Source organism: Armigeres subalbatus, chromosome 2 (genome assembly GCF_024139115.2).
Source record: "Armigeres subalbatus isolate Guangzhou_Male chromosome 2, GZ_Asu_2, whole genome shotgun sequence".
Lineage (NCBI taxonomy): Eukaryota > Metazoa > Arthropoda > Insecta > Diptera > Culicidae > Armigeres > Armigeres subalbatus.
The window spans coordinates 241,413,507-241,440,622 of record NC_085140.1 but is presented as its reverse complement, the minus strand read 5'-3'; the positions used below and the strand labels follow the sequence as shown (position 1 = coordinate 241,440,622).

Here is a 27,116-nt window from a genome sequence, read left to right as displayed (position 1 = left end):
TGGGACCTTATTGTTCAGGGAATGATTGTCACAAATGAAATTACTGTTTTCAATTTAACTTAATTCTACCTTTAATTATCTTCTTCGAATCTAGCTAGCTAACACTGCATTGTCACACTTGATAGGGTACTTGCGTGCGGGGGGGGAGCATCGTGATGCTCGGGATCCGGATCCTCGATGATTCCGTTGAATAGCAAGTGGCCACTGCTTGAAGCTGGGGAACTGTTGACGACGGACCGCGTTTGCATGTTGGAGCGCTTGATGGTGGGGAACGGTCGGTGACGGGGCGCGTTGCCATGTTGGAGCGCTTGATGCCTCGGCGGAATGGCCGATGCAAGATGGCGAGTATTGCTTTGGCAGGGGTCTGGACAATAGACGTCTTCAGACAATGGGTTTTCTGTTGCTGTGCCTCGGTCGGGGGCCGTTGGAGGTTCCGCATGGCCGTAATGCTCGGAATGGGGTCCTCGAGCTAGATCAGCATTGATCGTATACCTCATCAGCTCGGCGCGCGTGTTGGTTGGGCTTCTCGGGTTGTCCCCAGGAGCCTGTCGTGAGTGTAACGAAAGTAAACGAAAAAGGCCCACTCGTGGACCTGTCAAGTGACATTATTACACCTATCGTGTGACGGTCGAATTTTGCTACCGCTTTCTGGCTAGACTAAGTTTAATTACCTTTTTCTTGCACATAACTTTCACAGTAGTGTTTTCTTAGTTTATAGACGGCATTGATTCGTAATAAGCTGTAAGAAACATTACATTTACAATTTAGGTTAGGTTATTTTATTTTTACATTTCATTTCTCTAACCGTACTATATAGTTTTGTAGTTTCTGCCGTACTATTTCACCGCACTACTAGTATTAAGGACACATCATCCACTTAGAATAAGGTACAAAGCTTTAAAAACCACCTCATTTTGGGATAACTTAAACAATTAATTACACGACGCGCACTACGACTTCCTCGGAGGTTACAACAGAAAAGAGAGTTTTCATTTCATTGGGCTGAGGTATTTATCTTAAACTTTGGTGTTAAGATGGAGCGCAAACATCGTCCAAGATACGAAGTTTGACATTTCATATTTCTCCGGACTTTGCATGTATGTTCACATCAAAACTAGTGGTGACCTCTGTTTGTCAAATCTTTTTGGACATTTTCATTTGTTTCGCTATTTGTGTCACCGTTTGCATGAACGTGCATTGATGTGGAACGGATGGAAATGGTGGATGAATTATCTACTTGTCAAAACAAGTGAGCGATAGACTAACGCAAAATGAACTCCCCCAAGAAATTATGACGTTTGAGCGGGTCGCATAATGAACGCAAAATGAACTTTTGTTCGAGAAGACGACCCGCTCAAATGTCAAAATCCATCGGGTGAGTGAATTTAATGAACTCCTGCACAGGTCTATTGCACTCTCATTGAATGCTGTCGGTTTGGATGGATAGGGTGGGGCAAGGAAGGAAATCTTGCGGTGGAGCCGCAAGTCAATCACATGAAACCGAACGGTTACAAACTTCATTCAATCCGAACAATACAACGTATACGCCAGCCAACACGCAAACAAAGATGTGCATACACAATAAAATAATCATCTCATCGCCGTTGCCAGATTTATTTTTTGGAAAAATCATTGTCGGATTGAACAAATAAACCAGAAATAAATTTTTAAACATGTTATGTAAGCTTCTGTTACATTCCAAGTGGTGTATACAAAATTTTAAACCGATAAATACCCATATATTTGATACATGGCATGATAGCTGGCATATTTTTGACACCCCATTTCCACCCACCCCAATTGTAAACAAAATTTGTTTATCGCTGCTGCACTTTTCCGTAACAATTGCATCACTATTACAAACAAGCGATACAGTCATTAATTTTCAAAACATTGTGATGGAGTCTTGAGCCTTAAGGCGGTCTCGGGCATTAGAGGGTTGATTGCATATTATGCGGCAACTAGGCCGTACGAAAATAATCTAGAGAGTAGGAGGTTAAGGGTTCGAGTCCCTCTAAGACACGTGGATCCTTTTTCCCAAATATCATATCAATTTGCCTATTTCGAAACATGTGCTCATTTGCGCAGTTAAGATATTTAACAAAAAAAATGATTTTCGTATGGCCGAGTTGCCGAATAATAGGCAATCAATTAAGGAAAAAAGGTTAAATGGGATTTGAAACATAAAAAGCATATGGAACATAAAAATCATAAGAAGCGCATAAACATTAAGTGAAAAATAAGCATTTGAATCCTATGAAAAGTAAGAAACATAAGAAGCACAAAATACTTCAGTGTATTGTAGTGATAGACAGAGCATTAGTAATAGTTACCATAGAAAGCTTTGGTTTGTCATAAATGTCAAATCAATAGAACTAAAAATCAGTCTTCCAATGATTGTCAAGAAGTACAGAAGCAAACATGAAAAGCTTATGTGCCATACCAGCTCCGGTCACAACATGTATTAAAACTGTTAAAATCAAAGCAATCATAATAGGTTGATGTGAATAATTTTATTTATTTATATTCGAAATCGTCTATATTCGACCAAAACGCTAAGCTAAGTGATTTTTTTGTGTTGAAAAATTAAACCGCCTACCGTTCACACATGTGCACACTTTATGTTCCTCCCCCATTTGCCACCTTAGCAACATCGCATCGGCAACATCAGTGACCAGTGACTATGTGAGCAACAGCATCAACAGATCAATGGATTTATGATGCGCTTGAGCATGCTGCATGCGGTGCAGGAACTCAGAGATTATGACCACGACGCGCGTGTGGTTTCTCTCCGAGCGAGGGAATGAACTTTTTGAGATAACTTTCAAGCCGGGGAGCGATTCGCTTATGAGAGCCAGCACCTTGTTGTATTAATTTTCCCAACCAACAACGACAGCGTTCGAGTGCGGCCGGCATGTCTAATGTTTACACCTTTTGCTTATGGGTTAGGCTTATGAGGGGATTCTTCAGATGTGGGCATTGGAAACTCGTTTTTTCTACATTGTGTGAGAGTAATAAATAGTTCTCTACCTTAATTAGCCAAATAACATCATACACAACAGAGTTTTATTCAAAATTCAAATAAATATTGTAATTTTCATTTTTAATTACATCTCGTTTTAATCAATCTCAATTACGCTATGCTCTCAGGTTGAATAAACGTTGTTTACGTCATAGTCTTTTCCACCCCGCACTCAAGATTTTGCAATCAATTTATTCTTCTCGCGAAGAGAGAATCACACACCCTTCGCGATCCTGGCGCGGTGTTCATCGGTTCCATCACGCAATCCAATTGCATGGTAACCGCTTCATCAGTATCGTGAGAGCTATGGTCGCGAGTGGTTGTCGGTTCTGATGCTACGCCTTGCCGATTGTGTATTCCATCCTGTGTGTAGTGACTGAAGGGTGGCAGACTCCTGGTATAGGAAGAAAGGTCCTTCCAGGCCTGTGCCTGTGTTGAGTGTGGATAGATTGGGATGTTTTTGTGTACCGTTTTGGGGTGAGGTGAATGAATCCTTCTGGGCCAAGAATTTTTATCAGTGGATCGTGAGCTACATTTCGGATCTAAGGAACGAGGGTATCGTGAGGCAGAGCGGCTAAAATCAGAGAAGTTATGAATGAATGAAGCTCGAATTAATTGGATGCATTACAAATCGATTATAATTGATGAATGTGGCATGCCGCGCACAGTGAATGGGGCTGTGATAATAAATTGATTAAGCAGCAGAAATCAGTTTGAATAGTGATTAATGTGGCTCGGTTATTGAAACCCGCAGTGGAAGAGGCTCGAAGCGATAAATAATAAATATAAAGAGTGTTGAACCAAGCGAAGAGCAACGACGACGTGAAGCACAGTGTTCCTGCCGGGATTGGTTGGAAGGTGAACCGTGGAAATTACGTGAAGAGGAAATCGATAAAATTTTCAGCACTGCGAAAATTAAGCAAGAGATGAAAAACCTTCCTGACTTGGTGGTCGCATGAGGGTGTTTCCTAGTGTATGGTGCAGAGATTAATTTCCGGGAGAAGAACCTGGCGTATGCGGAAAGCAGGAAGAGCCAAGAGTTGTTCAAAGTGTGAGATGATTTGCATATAAATTGGATCCGACGATAAAGTGAAACGGAAAAAGTTGTTAAATGCTTTGGTGACCGAAAAATAGTTGGATGTGTGAATTTATTAAAATTTGCGCGAGAGATTGTTTAAAAGGATTCTAGCATGGAGGAGGAACTACGTTGTCCTGTTTGCAAGCAATTGTTCTCTAGTCCGGTGCTCTTGCCGTGCTACCATGCGCTTTGCTTAGCATGTGCCGTGGATATCCAGACAACAGCCAACCAAGTCCACCACGCTCCGGCTGCTCATTTGCATCAACAGCACTCTTCACAGTCGTCAGCTTCGTCTGTTAGCACTGGTAGCTCAAGTGCCACCGAGAGCGTTTCCTCAGATCAGGATCAGGCCGACAAAGTTAGTATTTTGAGTGAGGCCGACTCGGGAGTAATTTGCTGCACTTCACGCCCAGGCTCGTACGCCGGTACTCCAAACCTTCAAGGACTATTGTTCCCGCCGTCCGGTTCGGGGTCGGTGTTCTCTCTCGCTTGTCCCGTTTGCCGTAAGATCGTATTCTTCGACGAGCTTGGTGCCAGAAATTTGCCACTGTACCGGGCGATGGAATCCATTGTGGATCGCTTCTGCGAGCGTGAAGCCCTAAGATGTCAGATGTGTGAAACCGAACCACCGAAGGTGGCATCTGTTGTTTGCGAGCAGTGCGAGATCCGCTATTGCGATGGCTGTCGCGAACTTTGCCATCCGGCACGTGGACCATTGGCTAAGCACACACTTACCAAGCCACGTGGCGCCTCTCAGCTTCGAGAGTCGATCTGCGGTGAACACAACGAGCCGCTTGCCATGTACTGCATGGGCTGCAAGCTGCCTATCTGCACGCAGTGTATGGCCGACAACCGTCATCAGTCCCACGACTTGCAATCGATCATGGCGATGTGCAAAGCTCAAAAGGTAAGTCACTGGCATCAATTTGGTTCTAACGTGGCAGTACACACTTGACGATATTAAATATATAACATGGATTATTTTGTTTGTTTCATTTTAATATTTTAGTACTTCTTATCCCCCTTGTTTTATTTACAAAATATAAACTAACCACAGGTGTTGCGTCCTCTTGTGCAACCGTGCACTGCAAATTCCCAGCATTTCAATTATTAATAGATTTTTTTGTAATTTTGATTTAAAAATATATTTTGATTATGTGCATTTGTTATATTTTTTGTACAAATTTGACGATTAGGTCAGTTGGTCGGTAAACATAATCGGAAAATACGGATTTTTTTATAGTCGGTATGTGACGTGACGTGAGGCATCCAAAATGATGCAATGGAGACGCATTATATTTTACTCTACGATTCCGAATAGACCCATGACGTGTTGTTACAACACGGAGCTTTTAGCAGAAAACGCATTATTTTGTATGCCTATAGAAGCTCGATGCTGTATGACAAACACAAAGGGCAAACAACTGAGCGTCGCGCTTGAAGATGGATCGTTCATATTGGATGTGTTATTTTAGATCCCTTTTATACGTGTTTTTCTCGATATATTTAATTTCAATCAAACAGTGCACAGTTTAAATAATTGATAAAGCGACGCCTCTGCATAGAATTGAACGTCACATTACTGATTTTGATTATTGATATTGTTTTGGTAGCAGTCACGGTCAAAATTTTGAAATCTACCGCTGAAAATATAACTGTAATTTTTTATTTTTCCAAAGGAGAACAATTGATTCAAATCGTGGCGAAAAAAGAGGACACTTAGTTGGAAAAAAGGACATGCAAAACAAAATACCAAATACAAAACTTCAAGTGTTTGACATAACATTGATAGATTTTTTGTTTTTTTAATTTTCTTAATAAATATTCGAGTTTTGCCTTCTAAAATTATTGAAAAATGTTTTTGTAAGTAAAGGCTAATAAGACTTCTCTTTTACTTCATTGACATTATATGCCGACTTGTAGCTTGGCTTTTACAGGACTTCTTTGCGGTTTTATCCTCTGAATTCTAGTTCCCATATCTTCTGTATCATTCTAAGGTGACATTCTGACAAAAACTTCGCATTTCTGTTTAAAAGAGAGGAAGTCGGTGAAGAGAACGGTCTTTATTTTTTTTCCATAGCAATAGAGGGGGAATCTGCTCAACAGACATCCTGGGTTGTCCAGGAAGTGCGGGGTTAGGGGCCACCTCCAACAGCAAACGAGGGAGGCAGGACTACATCCCCGACCCGCTAAACCGTTTCCATTGTCGCCAAGACCCTCGTCCCTTCGGTACAACCAGAAAGTAATGCTACAAAGTGGGGGCAGTGCACAACGCACCCTCGAGGTTAGCTGCGTGCCCTTGTAGCATCGAACATCGTGACTCGCTTTTTTAGAAGGACGAGCGTGGCCGAGTGTCGAACCGGTGTAGATACTATCTGAAGCAACTATGGTCTGTAAGGACCTGGGTAAGGTGGAAAGTGATTTCCCCATGGCGCCTCTTGACCCACATACCTATCTCCGGTATCAACCTATGTGTCCATCTACCCTTAGTATGGACAGAGCGACACTAGCCAGAAGCTTGCGCTTGCTGGCATAAACCGCAGAGCTATTGGACATCATCCGGGACAATGTCACTATAGCTGTGGAGTAGGGTGGCTCAAATTAGTATGGGAAAAACTTTGTTCAATTTTTTTGATGGGCCGCCGTCTTATTCGGTTCTATTTGATGCCCTGATGCTCTGGACAAAATTTCAGCCAAATCGCTCAACGTTTGGGCGGTGCTAAATTCGTTGGAAGTTTATATGGAAAAATGTATGCAGAAACATCCAAAAACAGTAAATTGCAGCTAAACTACACAACTTACGATGAAGAACTATGATACTCATTCAGATCTTGGAGAATTTAATACAGAATATTATGCAGAAAACCGCGAGAAGATTCGAGTTTGCCCAGCTAAGTTATTAACATTTCTCTGCAGTGGGGTTGGAGCAAATTTCGTTTCTTTTACCTTTGAAAAGAAATAAATTCACCCCTACAACACTCCAGTAAAATGCTAATATCTTTACGTAATAAACTCTAATCTTCTCGCGGTTTTTAACATAACATTCTGTATTTTATTTACAAGAACTGAATGAGTACCATGGTTCTTGATTATAAATTATGCCTTCCAACTGCAAATCACTGTTTTTGGATGTTTCTGCATACATTTTTTCATATAAACTTCCAACGAGTTTAGTACCGCCCAAACGTTGACCGATTTGGCTGAAATTTCAGTCCCTGATATCAGGGCATCAAATAGAAACGAATAAGAGGGCGGCCCATCAAAAAAATTGAAAAAGTGTTTTTTGAGCCACCCTACTGTGGAGGCACGCTTGCAGGTGTTATTGACGTGGCTACCAAAGATGATCTTATCGGAACGGTCTCTATTGCGACATTCGACCTGTGATGCGTTCAAAATGCAACTTGACGTGGGCTTACTTGAAGCAAACTTTAAGTAGCAACATTTTGTCTCCTAGGCACAATTCCGATTTCCAATGTCTTCGGCATTTGTATCCCTGTAATATTATTTCCAATTACCCTATTAATACAAATCATCACTACTACTACTTCTACCTCTACTTTGAGCACACGTTTATTGAACTGTGTATCTGTGCATGGCAAACAACCAGCAACATGAAACCAGAAACCGTAATCGGAACGGTATCGATAAACAACTTTTAATCTTGGGGGATATATATTCTCAATGAAATCAAACTATTCGAGCACTTGTGAACTTCCGGATTCACAATTGCGAGCGTCCCACCAACGCAGTGGAAGAAACTCTTAAATGCGGGCGTCCCACCACACAGAATTGCGACCATTACGATCCACAATAAAACCATTCTTCAAGCGGGCGTCCCACTAACGCAGAGGAAGAATTTATTGAATGCGGGCGTCTCACTACGCATAATTGTGATCTTTCCGATCCACAATAACACCATTCTTATTGCGGGCGTCCCACCAACGCAGAGGAAGAAACATTTAACTGCGGGCGTCTTTTCACGCGGAACTGTGATCCATCCACAGCTACATCATTCATTCTCTTTTTCTTGTCATAAGAGGATGGTACAAACCCATTTAATTCCACCACTTGATTGTACCTTGACAGATACTTATTTCGACCTCAACAGTAAGGACACTGCAGACGACCTTACTGTTGAGGTCGAAATACGTATCTATCAAGGTACAATCAAGTGGTGGAATTAGATGGGATGATACAAACTCGTTTTATGACAAGTGAAGACATTCCACTAAAAAACTCTAAATTATTTTCTTAACATACTCTTTTTGTTGAACTTTTACATCGCATTCACATATTTTTCTAACGATAGATCAAAAACATTCAAACAGTACTCTAATTTTTCGAGTCTTATCAACATAAGTCAACAACAATATTCACCTGATCGAAATATTGCTAATCAACTGCAATTAACTCAATTCACGCGGTGTTGTAGGAATTTTCTATCACAGCATTATTCCATTCCACTATACTTAGATACATGGAACAGTGCGATTGTGTATTCTTGATAAATAAAGCTTGATTACAAGAAGAAAACTCTTAAACATTTTGTTTGAAGAAGACAACACAAACACATCTCATCTTGGAACAATGAAATAAAGCAACAAATTCATCGATTTTTTTTGTTATCGCCAGTGTGCGGTGACGCCAGCGGTGATGATGCCTTTCTCGTGCATTGTAAAATGTATTGAAAAAATCGCATACGAAATGCCAAAAAAGCACTTTAGGAGAATAGAACGCATTTTTTTATCATTTTGCATGTTTTTGCATTAATTACTATGCATTACCACCATTTTTTGGATTTTTTTTTCGGTTTTGATTTTTTTTACAAGGGTGGACTCTTGGGAAAAAAAAAAGATTTTTCAATAATTCCGAAATGCAATGTCCCATCCGGCCAATTTTCAATGGCAAACAATGGGACCGCATTCCCCGTCGAATGCAACTTGTTGCAAGTAAATCGGGTAATGCTAAGTTCCAAAAAGTGTGTCTACAAAATTTGTACACGTACACCTAGACCTCTTCAAGTTTTCAAAAAGTATCGAAAATTCAAAAAAACAATTTATAATCTAAAATAAGCCTAAAATAACAATTGACTGAGACAATAAGAAAAGATACAATTTTTGACGGGAAAGGTCAATTTCCAGAACATAATCGTCAGAAACTTTCTTAAGGTCTTTAAAGGCCAAACACAAACACAACACCACAACACAACACAAGTCCGTCCAGCTATTTGGCTTCGCCGACGACATAGATATTATGGCACGTAACTTTGAGAAGATGGAGGAAGTCTACATCAGACTGAAGAGGGAAGCCAAGCGGATCGGACTAGTCATCAACACGTCGAAGACGAAGTACATGATAGGAAGAGGTTCAAGAGAAGACAATGTGAGCCACCCACCGCGAGTTTGCATCGGTGGTGACGAAATCGAGGTGGTAGAAGAATTTGTGTACTTGGGCTCACTGGTGACTGCCGAAAATGATACCAGCAGAGAAATTCCGAGTCGCATAGTGGCTGGAAATCGTACATACTTTGGACTCCGCAAGGCGCTCCGATCGAATAAAGTTCGCCGCCGTACCAAAAAGACAATCTACAAAACGCTCATTAGACCGGTAGTCCTCTACGGACACGAGACCTGGACGATGCTCGTGGAGGACCAACGCGCACTGTGAGTTTTCGAAAGGAAAGTGCTGCGTACCATCTATGGTGGGGTGCAGATGGCGGACGGTACGTGGAGGAGGCGAATGAACCACGAGTTGCATCAGCTGTTGGGAGAATCATCCACCGTTCGCACCGCGAAAATCGGACGACTGCGGTGGGCCGGGCACGTAGCCAGAATGTCGGACAGTAACCCGGTGAAAATGGTTCTCGACAACGATCCGACGGGCACAATAAGGCGAGGTGCACAGCGTGCAAGGTGGATCGATCAGGTGGAAGATGACTTGCGGACCCTCCGTAGACTGCGTGGTTGGCGACGTGTAGCCATGGACTGAGCCGAATGGAGAAGACTCTTCTATACCACACAGGCCACTTCGGCCTTAGTCTGAATAAATGGAATGAACAAGCACAACACCACAAAAGCAGTATCACTCTGATTCATAGCTCTTCTTACCTATGTGAGAAAAAAATCTCGCCGCATGACCCGTTTTTCGGTTTCCCGAAAAATGCGTTTGGAACAGTCAAACACTTCTACATAACATGATGGGTGATTTAACGAGTAACGTTGGTATACACTCCTGGCAGGATCGCCAAATGTGCAATTCAACATCGCTCATAACAATCACCCATCATGCTTGCATTGCTTACACTCGCGACTCACTATGATTGACTGACTGTAAATGTGTGATCTGTGATCTGTCATCTGACTGAGGAACAGAGGTATATTAGGCTCGTTCATGTTTATAGGCCTGTCAAATGCCACACAATATCCATTGTTCTATGTCAAGAATGTCAGTTCACTGTCAATTCGTCAATTCACTAGAAAAGATAAAAATACACTACAAAATAGCTATCCATAATCTTTGATTAATATCGAAGTTTGATTAGTTTGATCCTAAACTAAATAGTGGGTTCGATTATTTAGTAGTTTGTCGATTCCTCATTCCAGTGGCCGAATTTCAAAATCTGTTGTTTGGTAGACTTTTAGTGTGAAGGTTTTCCTACAACTATGCCTAACAATTTAAATTCCACTAATATCAGAGTAAAATCGCTAGTTACAGTAACTTATACTAAAGGATAACGGAATTCGATTTAAGTCTCCCATTTTTACATAGCGGTAGAAATCTTGAAAGTATTAGCCAGAAGAACATCAATTCAAAAAAATAGGGGGAGATGAGGGATGGACCCTATACTGGACCCTATACTGGACCCTATATGAACTATAGAGGGTGAATACAAATTTAAGCCATATATTTATAATTGTAATGTAAGAACATTCTGCTGAACAGGTTCTACGAATTTTACCATAAATAAATGAATTGTAATGCGTATATCATCGCATATATATATTTGCAATTATTTGAAACCTGAAATCAATTACATTCAACACTCAACGGCGGCGCAAGAGATATTTTATTGTTTCTGGTTGTAAAATAAAAGCTATAAAAGCTCTAAGTATCTATCGAGAGAAATGCGCAAACAGTTCACTTGATGGTGAACAGACAATATATTCAAAGTTATGCAGCAGTGAGGCGTCTTGTAATGATAAACTGAGTTATGATAACTATTAAATAGACAAGCCTTCTTATTTACATAGAAATCGTATTCGTATAAATCGTAGTTTATAGCAACCAGAGAAACCCTACACATCATCCATAAGCTATCAAGCGCAAGTCGATCTTGATCGTGTTTGTGGCATCACTTTCCATTGGCAACTCTATCCAAGCCGCAGCTCTACTGCGCCAAGCGGCGGGGTCACCTCCTGACCCCATTGGAGGTTCAATATGTAACAAGATTCTGACAGGCCACAACTTCATACTGCCCTGGCTTGGCGATGGGATGCCATTTAGATATAACGCGATGCGAAGGAAGCCCAATGGTCTATAAACACACCCGGGAGAACAACAAAAGGAGAAAGGCAGATAAACACAGAAGTTGGTTAAAACAAGAACGGAAAACACGCGGAAGGCGACGCAACGTTGGAGAAGATCAGCCTGGGAACCGGTTGTTTGGTTGAAAAATCGCCCGACGTCGCCACCGAGTAAACCGGTTCCTACCGTTGTTGCACTGGATTTACGGCGGACGTCGGACGCCGCTTCTTGCACTGGATGCACATTGAGGGTACGGGCGGGTGAGAAATAAAAACAAAAATGCATTTAGCGCATCCGCAAAATTTCACCTCCACCGGGAAGAGAAATGACGGCACGGCAAGGCAGAGGTAATGAGGCGGGTGAATCCCGACCGATCAAGGCGACTGAAGTCGCGCCGTATGTGCACCCCTGTCAAGTGCTCTGACAGCTGTTTCATATCAATACATTGCATCGATGCAACGAACGTGTACGTCCACCGTCTCACAAGTGCAAGTGCAGTTCTGGAATACCTGTCCATCAAACGGCTTATTATTTGGAACTGGTAAACACTGGCGAATGAATCGTGTAAGAAATGCATGAATTGAACCTTTCCCCATGATGATGAACGATAGACGTTGTATTATTGAGCACTATTTTATATTGTATTTATTGATTGATTACTAATTTATTTTATGAAAATCTATTTTATATAGCCTACAGGCTATACAATTTTCCATTTTGATCGGTAATCAATTTTAAATGCATAATGATTTCTTTGATGAAAATCACGGAAAAAGAGTTATTGCATGTCATATTTTGATTTCATACCTACCTACCTGGATGCATGGTTGGATACAGCGTCGATACACCTATGCCTGGCGTATTGTAGAGCTCCATAGTCCTCGGTCTTGGGCGATGTTCCTCCAGTTTCCTGAACGTTTAGATTCCCCAGGTCCGATTCCACCGCGTGCAGTCAGCGAGTTTGTGGCCTTCCACGGCCTCTATCTGGTTCTCTGTTGAATATTGTTTTCACAATTCTTTCTTCTGACATTTGCACTAAGTGACCAGCCCACTGAAGTCTGCTGTATTTTATACGATTCACAATATTTTCTTCTTTGTATACTTGATACAGCTAATGATTCATGCGTCTGCGCCACACATCATTTTCTAGTTTCTCTCCGAGTATACGCAGTACGCAGTACTTTTAGCTCGAAGCCCCCGAAAGCTCTCCGGTCCGCCTCTTTTAACGTCTATAAAGGGCAACTGGTAGAGTCAGAGTTTTATATAGAGCAAATTTCGATCCCGGCTGTATGTTGCTGGACCTAAGCTGGTTATGTAATTCGTAGAGGTCCCTATTTGCAGCAGTAACGCGTCTTTTCAATTCATGAGAAACGTCATTGTCACATGTCACAAGCGTTCCTAGGTAAACAAATTCTTCAACAACTTCAAGCACATCCCGATCAAGCACTACCTCTGCACCAACAACACTAGGTCTTCCTCTATCTCTACCTGCCACCATGTACTTTGTCTTGATAGACTTAATGGTTAAGCCTATCCTCATCGTCTACCTCTTCAGTGGGACAAAAGCCTCCACTACTGTTCTGCTATCGATTCCAATGAGGTCTTTTTTTTCTTTTTTTTTTCTTCCTAAACAATGGAGGGGAATCTGCTCAACAGACATCCTGGGTTGACCAGGAAGTGCTGGGTTAGGGGCCACCTCCAATGAGGGAGGCAGGACTGCATCCCCGACCAGCTAAACCGTTTCCATTGCCGCAAAGCCCATCGTCCCTTCGGTACAACCAGAAAGTAATGCTTCAAAGGGGGGCCAGTGCATGACGCACCCTCGAGGTTAGCTGCGTGTCCTTGCAGCATCGAACATCGTGAATCGCTTTTTTAGAAGAACACCATGGTATCGTGTCAGCGCATTGCCGGCTTTCCAGGTGGCCTTACCACGCCCTATGTCCTCGGAAGGTGGGCAGGGTCGACTTCGCGCCTGCTTCCCTCTGCACGACTGGTATCAAGAATGATGATGCCGCGTGCACCCCAAATTGACCTTTCTGCGATAGGGCCTATTCGCCAGCACACAGAGGGACTTGCCGACGCGAGGCCTACGCCTGCCCCAGCCTTGACGAGGACCCTTTCCGTCCTCGGGCTCGGAACCCGCCCGGTTGACCGACGCCGCGAAAGCGACGATACCATGTTGTTCTTCGCGCGGCCACTTGTTCTATAAAAGGATCGAGTTCGACCACAGAGCATGACCACCGGTATGACCCATGAAGCCGACTCCGAACTAGCCATCCTTGAGTCCACGCGCCACCTTCTGTGTAGCTCCGAGACGATTTGGGCGATAGCCGATAAAACGGCGTTCCAGCCAACTTCATCTTTACACATCCTCCGAACTAGGTTGTCCGGGGTAGTGTCCAGACCACATGTGGCAAGCATGTGGTCACGCATTGCGCGAAAACGTGAGCACACGAACAACACGTGTTCCGCCGTTTCCTCTAAACCTGCGCACACCAAACACTCGGGCGAAGCCGAGCAAGCCAGCTGCTTTACCTGCACTTTGATTTTGCAGCACGCTTAAACGCCGGGCACATTGAACCCCCCATGGGGTGCTTGCTGTTCACAGCTTTGCTGGAACAAATCAAACAATTGGGAGGGTTCGTGCAGCATTGTGCCTTATGTCCCTCAAATCCGCAGCGTCGGCAGAGCTTGCTTCTGTCAGGGCCTTTGCAGTCCCATTGCTTGTGCCCCGGTTCCAGGCACTTGAAGCAAACTTCGGGTTGCTCTATATGCCTACAGGGCACACCGACCATCCCACCTTGACGCTCCCTAACTTGACTACCTTGGAGGCGTCCGCTGCAGATAGCCGAACCAATGCTACCTGCGTCCCTGCTGGACCTTTCCGTAGCCGAACGGCTGCGGTGGGCGTCTCCACTTCACACTGTCGCCGCAGTGCCGTGACGAGCTCTTCGACTTCAGTGATCTCGTCCAGGTCTTTAACCCTTAGATTCACCTCCGTCGTGAGTGCCCTCACCTTGACCGTCTCGCCTAGGACCTCCTCCGCCAACTTCTTGTAGGCGGCACCCTTTTGCGAGACGCCCCGCTTCAGCTCGCGAGTATCATCTCGCCCATCCGGGTACGGGTACGGTGTTTTTTGATGATGATGGTGTGATGCAGATAAGGGACAAACTGTAATGATACAGGCAAAACGTTTCTACCGAGCGGAGTGGGTGAGAACAAATTGTAACCTACAAAGGGAAGAAGATGGGATTAAACAATGACGTTGATGCATTTCAAAAAAGGGCCCTATTCGAAAGGAATGCGCGTTTAGTGAAAAGTGGTTGGACATTAGCTGACACATTACCTTAATAAAGCGGACGATCATGGGTTCGATTCCCAGTCCCTCTACCAAACCCTTGTCAGTCACCGGAGGTGCAGCCCAAACGGTGGCATTTTGAGGTACGCGTCCCACCGACACGGCTGCCCGATGACGACTGACAAATTTTTCTTCTCGGAGGCATTCCTCCAACGTACCCGAATAAATAGCAACCGAACAATGCTACGAGCAATGGATACAATGAACTCACGATAAGATAGACCCAGCAATGATAACAATAATGAATGTCTAAAAATAGATTTTGTGTGGATTCTGTAAAGCAGAGTACCACAGTTGAACACGAAACAGTAGCGGTTAAGAAACCCAGCATGCCTACCAAATAAAGTAAGTAATAAAAAAACTCGATACCCAGCTTCAAAGTCCAAGTAGACAATTTGTCCAGAGTATCATTGGTCCTAGTAGATCGCCCGCCCCTGTTCTTGTAAATGAGACAACGGCTTCATCCGTCTATGCCTCTAACATAAAAATTGTAAAGAAGGGGGCTTAAACATAAGCCCTGGGGGTGACCCATGTAGCAAATTCTTGAAAAGCTCATATGTTTCTCAGACAACAACGCAACTCAGACGACGTCAACGCAAACTGAGCCAAAGCCCTCTTAAAGTCTAAGAAAACTGAACCCATTTGTTCTTTTTGAGAATAGGACAGTTAGATTTCTGTAGTAAGCAACGCAAGAAAGTCGTTCGTTCCCTTGCCTCTGCGGAATCCATTATCTATTGCGTTTATTTGACAGGCTCAGGCGTGTATAACACTTAACGGAGCCGAGACTTCATGATATTTACAATCAATATCATCTTATTATCAACAGTTAGTAAGGGGAAAGGGGCATAGACCAAGATACTCGTGGCGACTCAAGGTTAGATTGCGTAGTTTTAGGACGGACGAGGTTGGGATTTAGGTTTGAGGTATTACAACCGCTCATCCGGGTATTTGACGTCACAAACGGTATGACGTAGTGTCGTGCTCGAGTTGTGGTTCGTCAGGGAGCCTCTTCCGAATGGACATAGCTTCGTGTTACATGGAACAATAAGACAAAAACAAGAAAAAACTGAGAAAGAAAAAAAATAGGGGTGTTAGATTTTTATGTCAGACGAGCAAAGAAAGGCATAGATGGCCATGCTTATAAACCCCATCGCGATCCCATAAAACAAAAAACCTCTTACTTCCTCGTACGGTTGTTACCTCGGGCCACAAGGGTATCCATTAGTTTCTCTCTGGAGGCGTCGTTTGGGGCCCTCCTTAGCCGTGCGGTAAGACGCGCGACTACAAAGCAAGACCACGCTGAGGGTGGCTGGGTTCGATTCCCGGTGCCGGTCTAGGCAATTTTCGGATTGGAAATTGTCTCGACTTCCCTGGGCATACAAGTATCATCGTGTTAGCCTCATGATATACAAATGCAAAAATGGTAACTTGGCTTAGAAACCTTGCCGTTATTAACTGTGGAAGTACTTAATGAACACTAAGCTGCGAGGCGGGGGGATGTGGGGATGTAATGCCAATAAGAAAAAGGAGGCGTCGTTTTCCGAGAACACCAAACTACGTGATCGATGTCATCGTAACCGGCTCCACACCTACATAGGTTGCTTTCAGAATAGGTTTATTCTACACACACTTATGTTTTTTTATCGGGTTCTCAGCAAAATGTTGAACTTTTACCGAGATTCGCACAGCCGTGCCCCAGCAAACATGTTTTTTTTTGCGAAATTTCTGTCAAAATTACTGAAAATCAGCAAATATTTTGCCGAAAATCAGCTAACAAACGTCATTTTTGCTGAAATATCAGTTTTTTATTTTGCTGGCGCACGGCTGTGTGGATTTTTGCCGAGCTGCAGAAATAAAAACTAAGTGTGTAGAGATGTGCGTTTAGTGAACGTTCGCAAATTGTTTTTTTTTCAGTTGGGGTGCTTTTTAGTTGGGGGTTCGCTAATTGGGGCGAAACCCAATTGAGAAGCAGCTAAACGTCAGCATTAGACTGGAACCCAGCGGGACATCGCAGCAGAGGCAGACCCAGAGGCTCATGGCGGTGAAGCCTCAATAAAGAAATAAAAGAAGTCGACCGAAATCTAACCTGGCAACAGGTTAAAGCGATAGCCGGGCAACGCTCAGGATGGAGATCTTTCAAGTTGGCCCTTTGCACCACCGGAGGTGTACAGGATCCATAAGTAAAGTAAACGTCAGAATGTGATGTCAAAAACGCGTGGACGTTTTGTTTCCGTGTTTGGCGGGATCGACATTTCCTGGCGCGTAAAATTTTCCTTTGTTCAATGCAAAAAGGAAACAACATTGACGCTTGTCAAAACGCACCAATTAGCTAACGGCATTCGCTAGTTAGGGTGAGGTCATGCCCCAATTAGCGAACGATCACTGTATCGGTTGGGATAGATGCGATCGCCCATCGCATCGCTCGGAGTTCACGGCTAGAGGCCGATGATGGCTGAGGCAGCGATGGCAGCGGTGGTAGATGAAGAAGAAAATTAGCCCAGAGAGATTTGGATTGCTTATCCACGGAAAGAGTTTTGTTTCATAATCCATTTGATACCGGGATTAGTACGAGTCATGGCATAAGACTGACCATATGTTAAGTTGTGACTTGCCTAGGATGTGGTGGGGTTTGACAGGGGGCCCTGTTAAACCTCTATAAAAAGCTGTATGTATCCGCAAGTAGGCCCCACCAAAGCGACCGTGTGCCGCTCAAAGCGCACAAGCCCAAGTCCTGGTGTTAGGTGGGACGCTAAGCAGCCTTGACACGACGGCCCTCCGAAGAGACAGGAGGTTTGCGCAGGCCCAATAAGCCGCCTAGAAAACCAATCATTACGAACAATATAAGAGATAATGCGACTCGATATAATCGGCAAAGACCTAGGCGACGAATACAGGATCACGATTGGAAGCTTGGAACATGGAATTGCAAGTCGCTAGGTTTCGCAGGTTGCGACAGGATGATCTACGATGAATTACATCCCCGCAACTTCGACGTCGTGGCGCTGCAGGTAGGTAGGGCAGGTAGACTAGCCCAAGAATACGCGCAGCAGCTGGAAGTGGCACTCCCAACAGAAGAGCAACTAGGCAGAAGAGCAGCGTCTCTTGAAGCTGGAGAGTTATTCGATCCGCCATTGGTAGCACCGCAACCGCTGCACTTGGCACGGTGCCCCCGGATCAGAGAAACGACTGGTATGACGGCGAATGTGAGCAGTTAGTGGAAGAGAAGAATGCAGCATGGGCGAGATTGCTGCAACACCGCACGAGGACGAACGAGGCACGATATAAACAGGCGCGGAACAGACAAAACTCGATTTTCCGGAGGAAAAAGCGCCAGCAGGAAGATCGAGACCGTGAAGAGACGGAGCAACTGTACCGCGCTAATAACACACGAAAGTTCTATGAGAAGTTAAACCGTTCACGTAAGGGCCACGTGCCACAGCCTGATATGTGTAAGCACATAAACGGGAACCTTCTTACGAACGAGCGTGAGGTGATCCAAAGGTGGCGGCAGCACTACGAAGAGCACCTGAATGGCGATGTGGCAGACGAAGATGGCGGTATGGTCCATGGGAGAACACGCGCAGGACCTTATCTTACCAGCTCCGAATCTCCAGGAAATCCAGGAGAAGATTGGGCGGCTGAAGAACAACAAAGCCCCTGGGGTTGACCAACTACCAGGAGAGCTATTTCAACACGGTGGTGAGGCACTGGCTAGAGCGCTGCACTGGGTCATTACCTAAATTTGGGAGGCGGAAGTTTTGCCGCAGGAGAGGATGGAAGGTGTCGTGTGTCCCATCTACAAAAAGGGCGATAAGCTGGATTGTAACAACTACCGCGCAATCACATTGCTGAACGCCGCCTACAAGGTACTCTCCCAAATTTTATGCCGTCGACTAGCACCAACTGAAAGGGAGTTCGTGGGGCAGTACCAGGCGGGTTTTATGGGCGAACGCTCCACCACGGACCAGGTGTTCGCCATTCGCCAAGTACTGAAAAAATGCCGCGAATACAACGTGCCCACACATCATCTATTCATCGACTTCAAAGCCGCATATGATACAATCGATCGGGACCAGCTATGGCAGCTAATGCACGAACACGGTTTTCCGGATAAACTGACACGGTTGATCAAAGCGATGATGGATCGGGTGATGTGCGTAGTTCGAATTTCAGGGGCATTCTCGAGTCCCTTCGAAACCCGCAAATGGCTACGGCAAGGTGATGGTATTTCGTGTCTGCTATTCAACATCGCTTTGGAAGGGGTAATACGAAGAGCAGGGATTAACACGAGTGGTACAATTTTCAATAAGTCCGTCCAGCTATTTGGCTTCGCCGACGACATAGATATTATGGCACGTAACTTTGAGAAGATGGAGGAAGCCTACATCAGACTGAAGAGGGAAGCTAAGCAGATCGGACTAGTCATCAACACGTCGAAGACGAAGTACATGATAGGAAGAGGTTCAAGAGAAGATAATGTGAGCCGCCCACCGCGAGTTTGCATCGGTGGTGACGAAATCGAGGTGGTAGAAGAATTTGTGTACTTGGGCTCACTGGTGACTGCCGAAAATGACACCAGCAGAGAAATTCGGAGACGCATTGTGGCTGGAAATCGTACGTACTTTGGATTCCGCAAGACGCTCCGATCGAATAGAGTTCGCCGCCGTACCAAACTGACAATCTACAAAACGCTCATTAGACCGGTAGTCCTCTACGGACACGAGACCTGGACGATGCTCGTGGAGGACCAACGCGCACTTGGAGTTTTCGAAAGGAAAGTGCTGCGTACCATCTATGGTGGGGTGCAGATGGCGGACGGTACGTGGAGGAGGCGAATGAACCACGAGTTGCATCAGCTGTTGGGAGAACCATTCATCGTTCACACCGCGAAAATCGGACGACTGCGGTGGGCCGGGCACGTAGCCAGAATGTCGAACAGTAACCCGGTGAAAATGGTTCTTGACAACGATTCGACGGGTACAAGAAGGCGAGGGCAAGGTGGATCGATCAGGTGGAAGATGACTTGCGGACCCTCCGTAGACTGCGTGGTTGGCGACGTGTAGCCATGGACCGAGCCGAATGGAGAAGACTCTTATATACCGCACAGGCCACTTCGGCCTTAGTCTGATTAAATAATAAATAATAATGTTAAGTTGTGATTCATACTAAACGACTACTAGTACTACTAGTAGGGTTACTGCTCCTTGACTTGTTTTTGTGATTTTTTTCAATAGTAACCACGCAAACGCGCAATCTTCATCCCACCAAGGAGTAGAAGTAGAAGGACGCCGATGTATACGAGATCCTGGTATTGATTGACACTGTGATTGCGCTGTTATGGATTAACCCGGAGAGAAACTGGTATTCTTCCAGTGGAGGAAGAACGCCGACCGAATGATCGCCGACGATGATCGCCTCAGTGTATCTTCCCCAGTCAATTTGTTTCGTGAGGTCGTACGCTATGTCGATCTGGCGAGACTGACACGTTCCAATGTTAGTGAAATCGAACAGATTGAGAGGTCAATTCTACTTTCAAGTCCTGAAAGTGCCACGCGTATTGCTTCTCCGTTATTTAAATAAGGTCGAAGTAGTCCCACAGGACCGGGCCGATGATGATGATGATGAAGTGCGACTGGGTCGGGTGTTTCGGGGGCTTCCTTAATGTCTGTTTTGAGTGTCCTGGCCCAGGCAGTACACTTGTTGTAAATAAGATTCTTTTGGTCATATGCTACCAAATTTAGTTATATATATTAGAGTTACTGCAACAAAATCGGTCTGGGTTGTGCCGCTGAGGGGGATCAGGCGAATAGGCACCGGCTGAGATGATAAAACTTTTTGAGGTCACTGAAATACGTCGTCATTCGTATGTTGGCAAAATCCTTGATAGAACATAGCCACTTATAACTACAGTAAAGTCCAAAATAGGTTGCTGATGATGATCCTCAACATCCTTCTTAGCACGTCTTAGCACAAACGGCACAAATCATCCGAGTCAAGGTCCATACAATCAAAGTGTAATAAGGATAACGGCAAAATAGAACAATTTCCATGTCACATCGTAAGTTAAACACTAAGGTCCCCGTCGGAAGTCGTTTTTTTTATTACTTTTCAGCTCCAGCTGGTTTATTTTATTGTATAGATTCTATATTCCTAGCCATTCGCCCAGTAAGCGTGTAGCAAAATTCCATTCGAACTACCATCTTAAAAAGCCCAGTCGCGTGAACCCCAAGCATTGATAACCACCATATCAAAACGGTAGTTCGCCTTTAAAATTGACACACAAATTTAACGGTGAACTGCAGATAAAATTGGTTTTTATTTTTGTTTTCAAATCTGTGTGATGTCGCTTTGCTTCCATGTTTTCGCTGATTCGGAGAATCCCCTGTTTTTTCGGCTAAACTTTTTCACTTTCTAAAAGGTAAACTTCAACCCTTATGCGAATTCAAGCTACCTCCTGAATTTTATTTTAGGCTTCACTTTTTTTTCTTTGTAGTCAGCGCTACCGGTAAAAGGGGAAATTATGGTAAGAATAACATTATGTAAATTATGAATCAAAAGGGATTTCTGGCTGGTGATGGTATACGTTACGAACGCTGCTGAAGTAAATGGCGTAAAAGTAAAATATGGGTCTACTATTTTCCTTTTATTGCCCACAAAATTTGGTTTGGGGCGTTTTCCACACTTCAATCTATTCCGCATTTTCTTTATATTTGTTTACTGAAAAAGAATACGACAGTATAAAAGTTTTTTTTTGTTTATTCCATTAAACCGTACAAACACGTGCGCTTCTAACATTTTAGCAGTCCATCCCTCATTAAATATAAATGACTTCAATTAGCGCAGTAATCGTGCAAAACCGCACATACGTCGCTCTGCGAATGCACTTGTACAGGGACATACATTTTTAATTCGACACAACACATTCTATCCGGTGACGGCACGATTTTCCTTTAGCAGTAGGGTGTTTCCGGCCCTAGACTGGACACACTCTCGCGATGCCGCCATGCCAATTGAAGTGGTAAAAGGCGTGGTTTGGTGCTCCAACATAGAATATTTAAACACTTTTCTCGGGTGGAGAATCCGGATGTGGTCATTGCTTCCTAGAGACGAAGCAATTCCATGGGGACACGCAACGGGTTTTCTCACTTTTGAAACGCCCGCCCCCTCTACGCTGGGATTATGTAGTCACCTTTTGGCCATTATTACTGTTGCTACTTAATCCGACTGGCTGTCACGTGACCGGAGTTATGACATCTTAATTATGGAAATGGACTTGTTTCGGGAATTCGCTAGTCATTTTGTGTTTCATTTGGCAAAATGGAATTCCTACCAAGTATATTGGAAATATCGGGGTAATAAGTAGGGAGAACACCAAACTGAATCACCTATAAGTGATTCTGCCTTCCTTGCATTTAGCCAAGGGACCAACATTTTTAGTTTGGTACACCATTTTCTTCGGAACTTTTGATCACCATGACCGATCGTTATCAAATTCAATAACGACCGATAAGGCTTTATCACCTTTCGAATGCATCTTGACGCTAGATCGGTTAAGGATTACTACATGAAAAGCAGGTTACATTTTTTCATCTTTTGTGCACACACGCACATACATACACTGACGGACAGACATTTGCTCAGTACGTCGAGTTGTGTCGATTGGTATATAATACTGTGGGTCTACGAGCCTTCTATAGAAAGTTCGTTCTCGGAGTGAAATGATAGCCTTTCGGTACAACAATGTTGTACAAGAAAGGCAAAAAATCTTAGTTTAGTCAAGACATAGGACTTATAGTTGAATCCCACAGTGAGGATATCATAATTATGATCATTCTCCATATTTATTGCATTTTATCCTTTCAAATCCACAAGACATTGAAAACTCTATCTTAATACTTGAAAATTAGCTTGCTGACTTATCAAACTAACATGACTGTGGCAAATTGTGGAAAAATCACAACGGACGAAAAAGACGAAATAGAGGGCACTTCTTCAGATCCATGGGTAAATAACAGGGTGGAGAAAGGTTGTTACAAACATTAGAATTCAACTTGGTAAGCAATGCTATTTATGCAATCAATTCTGAATACGATTAAAATAACAATTTTGCCGTCACAAAACAAACCTCTGATGAGGTGATATATTAGTAAGTACGTAAGCATTTTTTCTGGGTTTTTTGACACCCCCTCCCCTTCTGGAAGATTTTTTTTCATACAAATGATTTTTTATTTATATGGTGCGTAAGGAAATGACGAAACCCCCTCCCCCTATAAGTGTTAACGTTATATTTGTACGGCCCCTTAGATCGTTTTCTTCAAAATATTACGGAATATGACCACACGAGCATACTTGAAGTATTTATAAAATAAAATACAGAATGAAATACTCAAATGTCCGATATTTAAAGATGTTCAATACTGGTAGATTTTTTTCCCTAATAAAAAATGGAGAATAGGATCAATGGAAAATATTTTAGCTCTTAAAATTGTATGATTTAAAATTTGAATTTTCTGCACGCATAATATTTCTTAAACCTGCTTATTATTATGTTCATAGATAGATAAGGTGAGTACTTTGCATATTTGTTAGTAAAATTACAGCTCCAGAAATCTAAAATCTAAAATCTTATTCTAATGACAAATTTCAATAGAATTTGAAAATTATTCACTTCCATCGCATCATCGTTTGATGTGGCAAATAAAAGCAAACGGGACGGAAAAACAAAAGTAAACAACTCCAATCCAATAGCGAAAAATCGACATTTCCCGCTGGTTGGATTTGAGAGCTGCTTGCGTCGTATGATTTATGACAACCACCTTAAAGAGGAAACAAACATAAATGTAAACCAAGTTGCACCACATTTATATGGCTCCACCATAAATCTGAAATTCAAAATAAATGAAAGAATCAACACTCCGGCTCAGAAGAAGCGGTTGCTTTTTGAACTGGGGAAACCGACTGCGACTGGGAACGGCATGAAAGGAACACAAATGTATGCATAAATATAAATACCCAAAGCACGAGACGAGACTCGTCCAAACACCAAATAAAACCCCCAGACGGAAGCATTTTAGCGGCGGGTGTGTGTAAAGTGGCATGAAATCATTGTCGGTGGCGGCCATCATCCGTGCGTTACTGCCGTCATGCTCCGTGCGGGACTCCAGCAATAATGCTTTTAAAAATCGATAATCCGAAGGAAACAGTAGCGCCTGCGGGGCCTCCCTGCGAAGCCGAAATTCCATGGCCCGGTGATATGAAGCGGCATGGTACGCCCATATGAATATATGGTCGTTACCGAAAATATTTGTGTAAATAGTATATTCCTTCCACGTTTTCGTCCCGACGTCGTCGGTCGTCCTCTTGGTTGAGAAGTTATCCAAACTCCTACCCAAGGAACTCGAAGACGACGACGACGACGACGGTTGACTTCATTCCTCCAGTTCAGAATCTGATTCCGTGCGGCGGCGGGACTCCCTTACGAGTTCAACTGCTGCCGGTACCAACAACCTATACTTGACGCGTCGTTGATCGACGGGGAAAGCGTAAAGCCCCCATCATCAGTATAATTTATTTATTTATTCACAAAAATTATACGAATCACAGAATTCGACTGACGGTGTTTGTCACGTGTGGTTGCTGCGGAGTGTGAATGCATCGAGTAGCATGAAATGGATGTAAAATTCGATTATACTGCCGAGTGCTTTATCGATTATGTCCTATTAGCTATTCAGAAAGCGACATTTGCTGGGATTGATAATATTTGCAATCGTGCATTCAACTAAACGCCAGTTTACATTATTAGAATAGATCCAATCTGTTTCTATCCTCTCCAGATACCCACAAAACCTTCCATATTTTTAAATCAAGCATCCAGGTTCAAACAACATAGCGGTTTTCCGCTAATTTTACGATTTCCGGTTTTTCTTGTCTGGTAATTTGAAATTTCACCCGTATTAGAGTGTAATTCATAAAAAAATGTGTTGAACGGACGGTAGAAAAAAAAGTGGTAAAAAATGGACTAGAAGTGTATAAAGTGGCAATTTATTTTTTAAGTAAATCTGATTTTAACTATTATCTTTGTATTTCTGCGAAACATTGTATATTTTTTTAAATTTAATATGGGATTTTCGATGAGAATTTAAGGATTTAAAAAAGGCAGCAAAATAAAATTTCCATAAATAAATAGAATTTTTCCATAAACAATTAGGAAATTGCCAATAAAGAAATTTGGGGGCCCTCCTTAGCCGTGCGGTAAGACGCGCGACTACAAAGCAAGACCATGCTGAGGGTGGCTGGGTTCGATTCCCGGTGCCGGTCTAGGCAATTTTCGGATTTGAAATTGTCTCGACTTCCCTGGGCATAAAAGTGTCATCGTGTTAGCCTCATGATACACGAATGCAAAAATGGTAACTTGGCTTAGAAACCTCGCAGTTAATAACTGTGGAAGTGCTTAATGAACACTAAGCTGCGAGGCGGCTCTGTCCCAGTGTGGGGATGTAATGCCAATAAGAAGAAGAAGAAGAAGAATAAAGAAATCAGGAAATGAGCAATGAAAAAATATAAAATTTCCATAAATAAAGAAAGATGTATTATACATCAACCCTAAAAACAGCATTACAACAACAACAACATGATGTTCCAATACTCAATGTCAACTCGTGGAAGCATATGGTTCTATATTAAAATTATTTTCTCGGCTACTCTGCCTTCCTTAGTTGTGCAGTACCTTAAACATTTACATGATCCTGGGCCGTCTAAACTGTTCTGGAGTACATATCCTAGAGTGCATCAGAAAATTTGTCCAGAAACAAGATGTTCTAGACTGAAATGTATGTCCAAAACTATCCATGTGATCATGATTCAAAAAACTAATTGAGTTTTTCATAAACGTTCATAAACGTTCTCCTACAAGTTCTCCATAACTTCCTGGAGTTCAGAACATACGATCTACCCGATCAACCAAGTCCTGAACGATGTACCTGTGCATTTTAAAACATTCCAGCAGGAGCATTGAGCCGATAGGATTTCAATCATTTATTTCACAAGCTTCAGTGGTTCCTGCTTGAGTCGATGCTCTAAGACACAATGTCAACTAGTGGAAGCATATGGTTCTATATCAAATATATTTTCTCGGTTATTCTGCCTTTCTTAGTTGTGCGGTCAAGAAAATTCAGTTTACATGGTGCGCATATGCTTATTGAACCGGATTGGGTATGTACCGACGATGAGTACTTCCAAAAGCCTTGGTTGATCTGGTAGAACTCAAGGTTGAACTCAAGAACGTTCTGCAATATCTTGAACATCTCGTATTCAATAAAATTCAGTTTACATGGTGCGCATATGCTTTTTGTACCGGATTGGGTATATGACGATAATGAGGACATTCCAAAAGCCTTGGTTGATCTGGTAGATTACGTGAGCTGAACTCGAGGACGCTTTGGAGTACCTTGGACATCTCGAATTCAAGAAAATTGGGTTTACATTATGCGCATATGCTTATTAAGCCGGGTTAGGTGTATGCCGATTATGATGACATTCCAAAATACTAGGTTGATCGGGTAGATAACGTGGGCTGAACTTGACATCGTTTTGGAGAGCCTTGAGCATAACGTATTCCTGGAAATCGATCAATGGCTTGACGTTCAAGATAACAAAATTTCTCAGAGTGTTCAAAATTATCATACAATGCGATATAGGACTCAAATATTGTAAATTTATTTGCAAGCTCTTAGAAGCGAAATCTTCCCAAGGTATCGAATACCTGGGTATCCAGGGTATTGTCACATTTGACATCCGATATTTTTCCAACTTTGCTGAAGAATGAACAACTTTGCTGAAGAATGCGATCACCCTGCTCTCTTCTGTGATTTTACACAGCCAATCTAAGGCGCTGGGCCTATATGACTCATCCGTCTGCCGCCGCCTTTGGATCACCTCACGCTCGTTCGTAAGACGGTTCCCGTTTATGTCCTTACACATATCAGGCTGTGGCACGTGGCCCTGACGTGAACGGTTTAACTTATCATAGAACTTTCGTGTGTTATTAGCGCGGTACAGTTGACCCGTCTCTTCACGGTCTCGATCTTCCTGCTGGCGCTTTTTCCTCCGGAAAATCGAGTTTTGTCTGTTCCGCG

At 43.2% G+C, this 27,116-nt stretch overlaps 1 protein-coding gene across 3 annotated transcripts in view; it reads left to right on the top strand.

Annotated features, from left to right (window-relative positions):
- Positions 1 to 3,332: 3,332 nt before the first annotated feature.
- Positions 3,333 to 27,116, top strand: part of LOC134211983 (E3 ubiquitin-protein ligase TRIM9) — a 554,947-nt gene continuing 531,163 nt past the window's right edge. For all 3 annotated transcript variants that reach the window (XM_062689424.1, XM_062689423.1, XM_062689421.1), the window contains exon 1: positions 3,333 to 5,007. In XM_062689424.1, the coding sequence (XP_062545408.1) occupies positions 4,213 to 5,007 (795 nt within the window). In that variant the 5' untranslated portion in view covers positions 3,333 to 4,212. The remainder of the gene's footprint in view (positions 5,008 to 27,116) is intronic.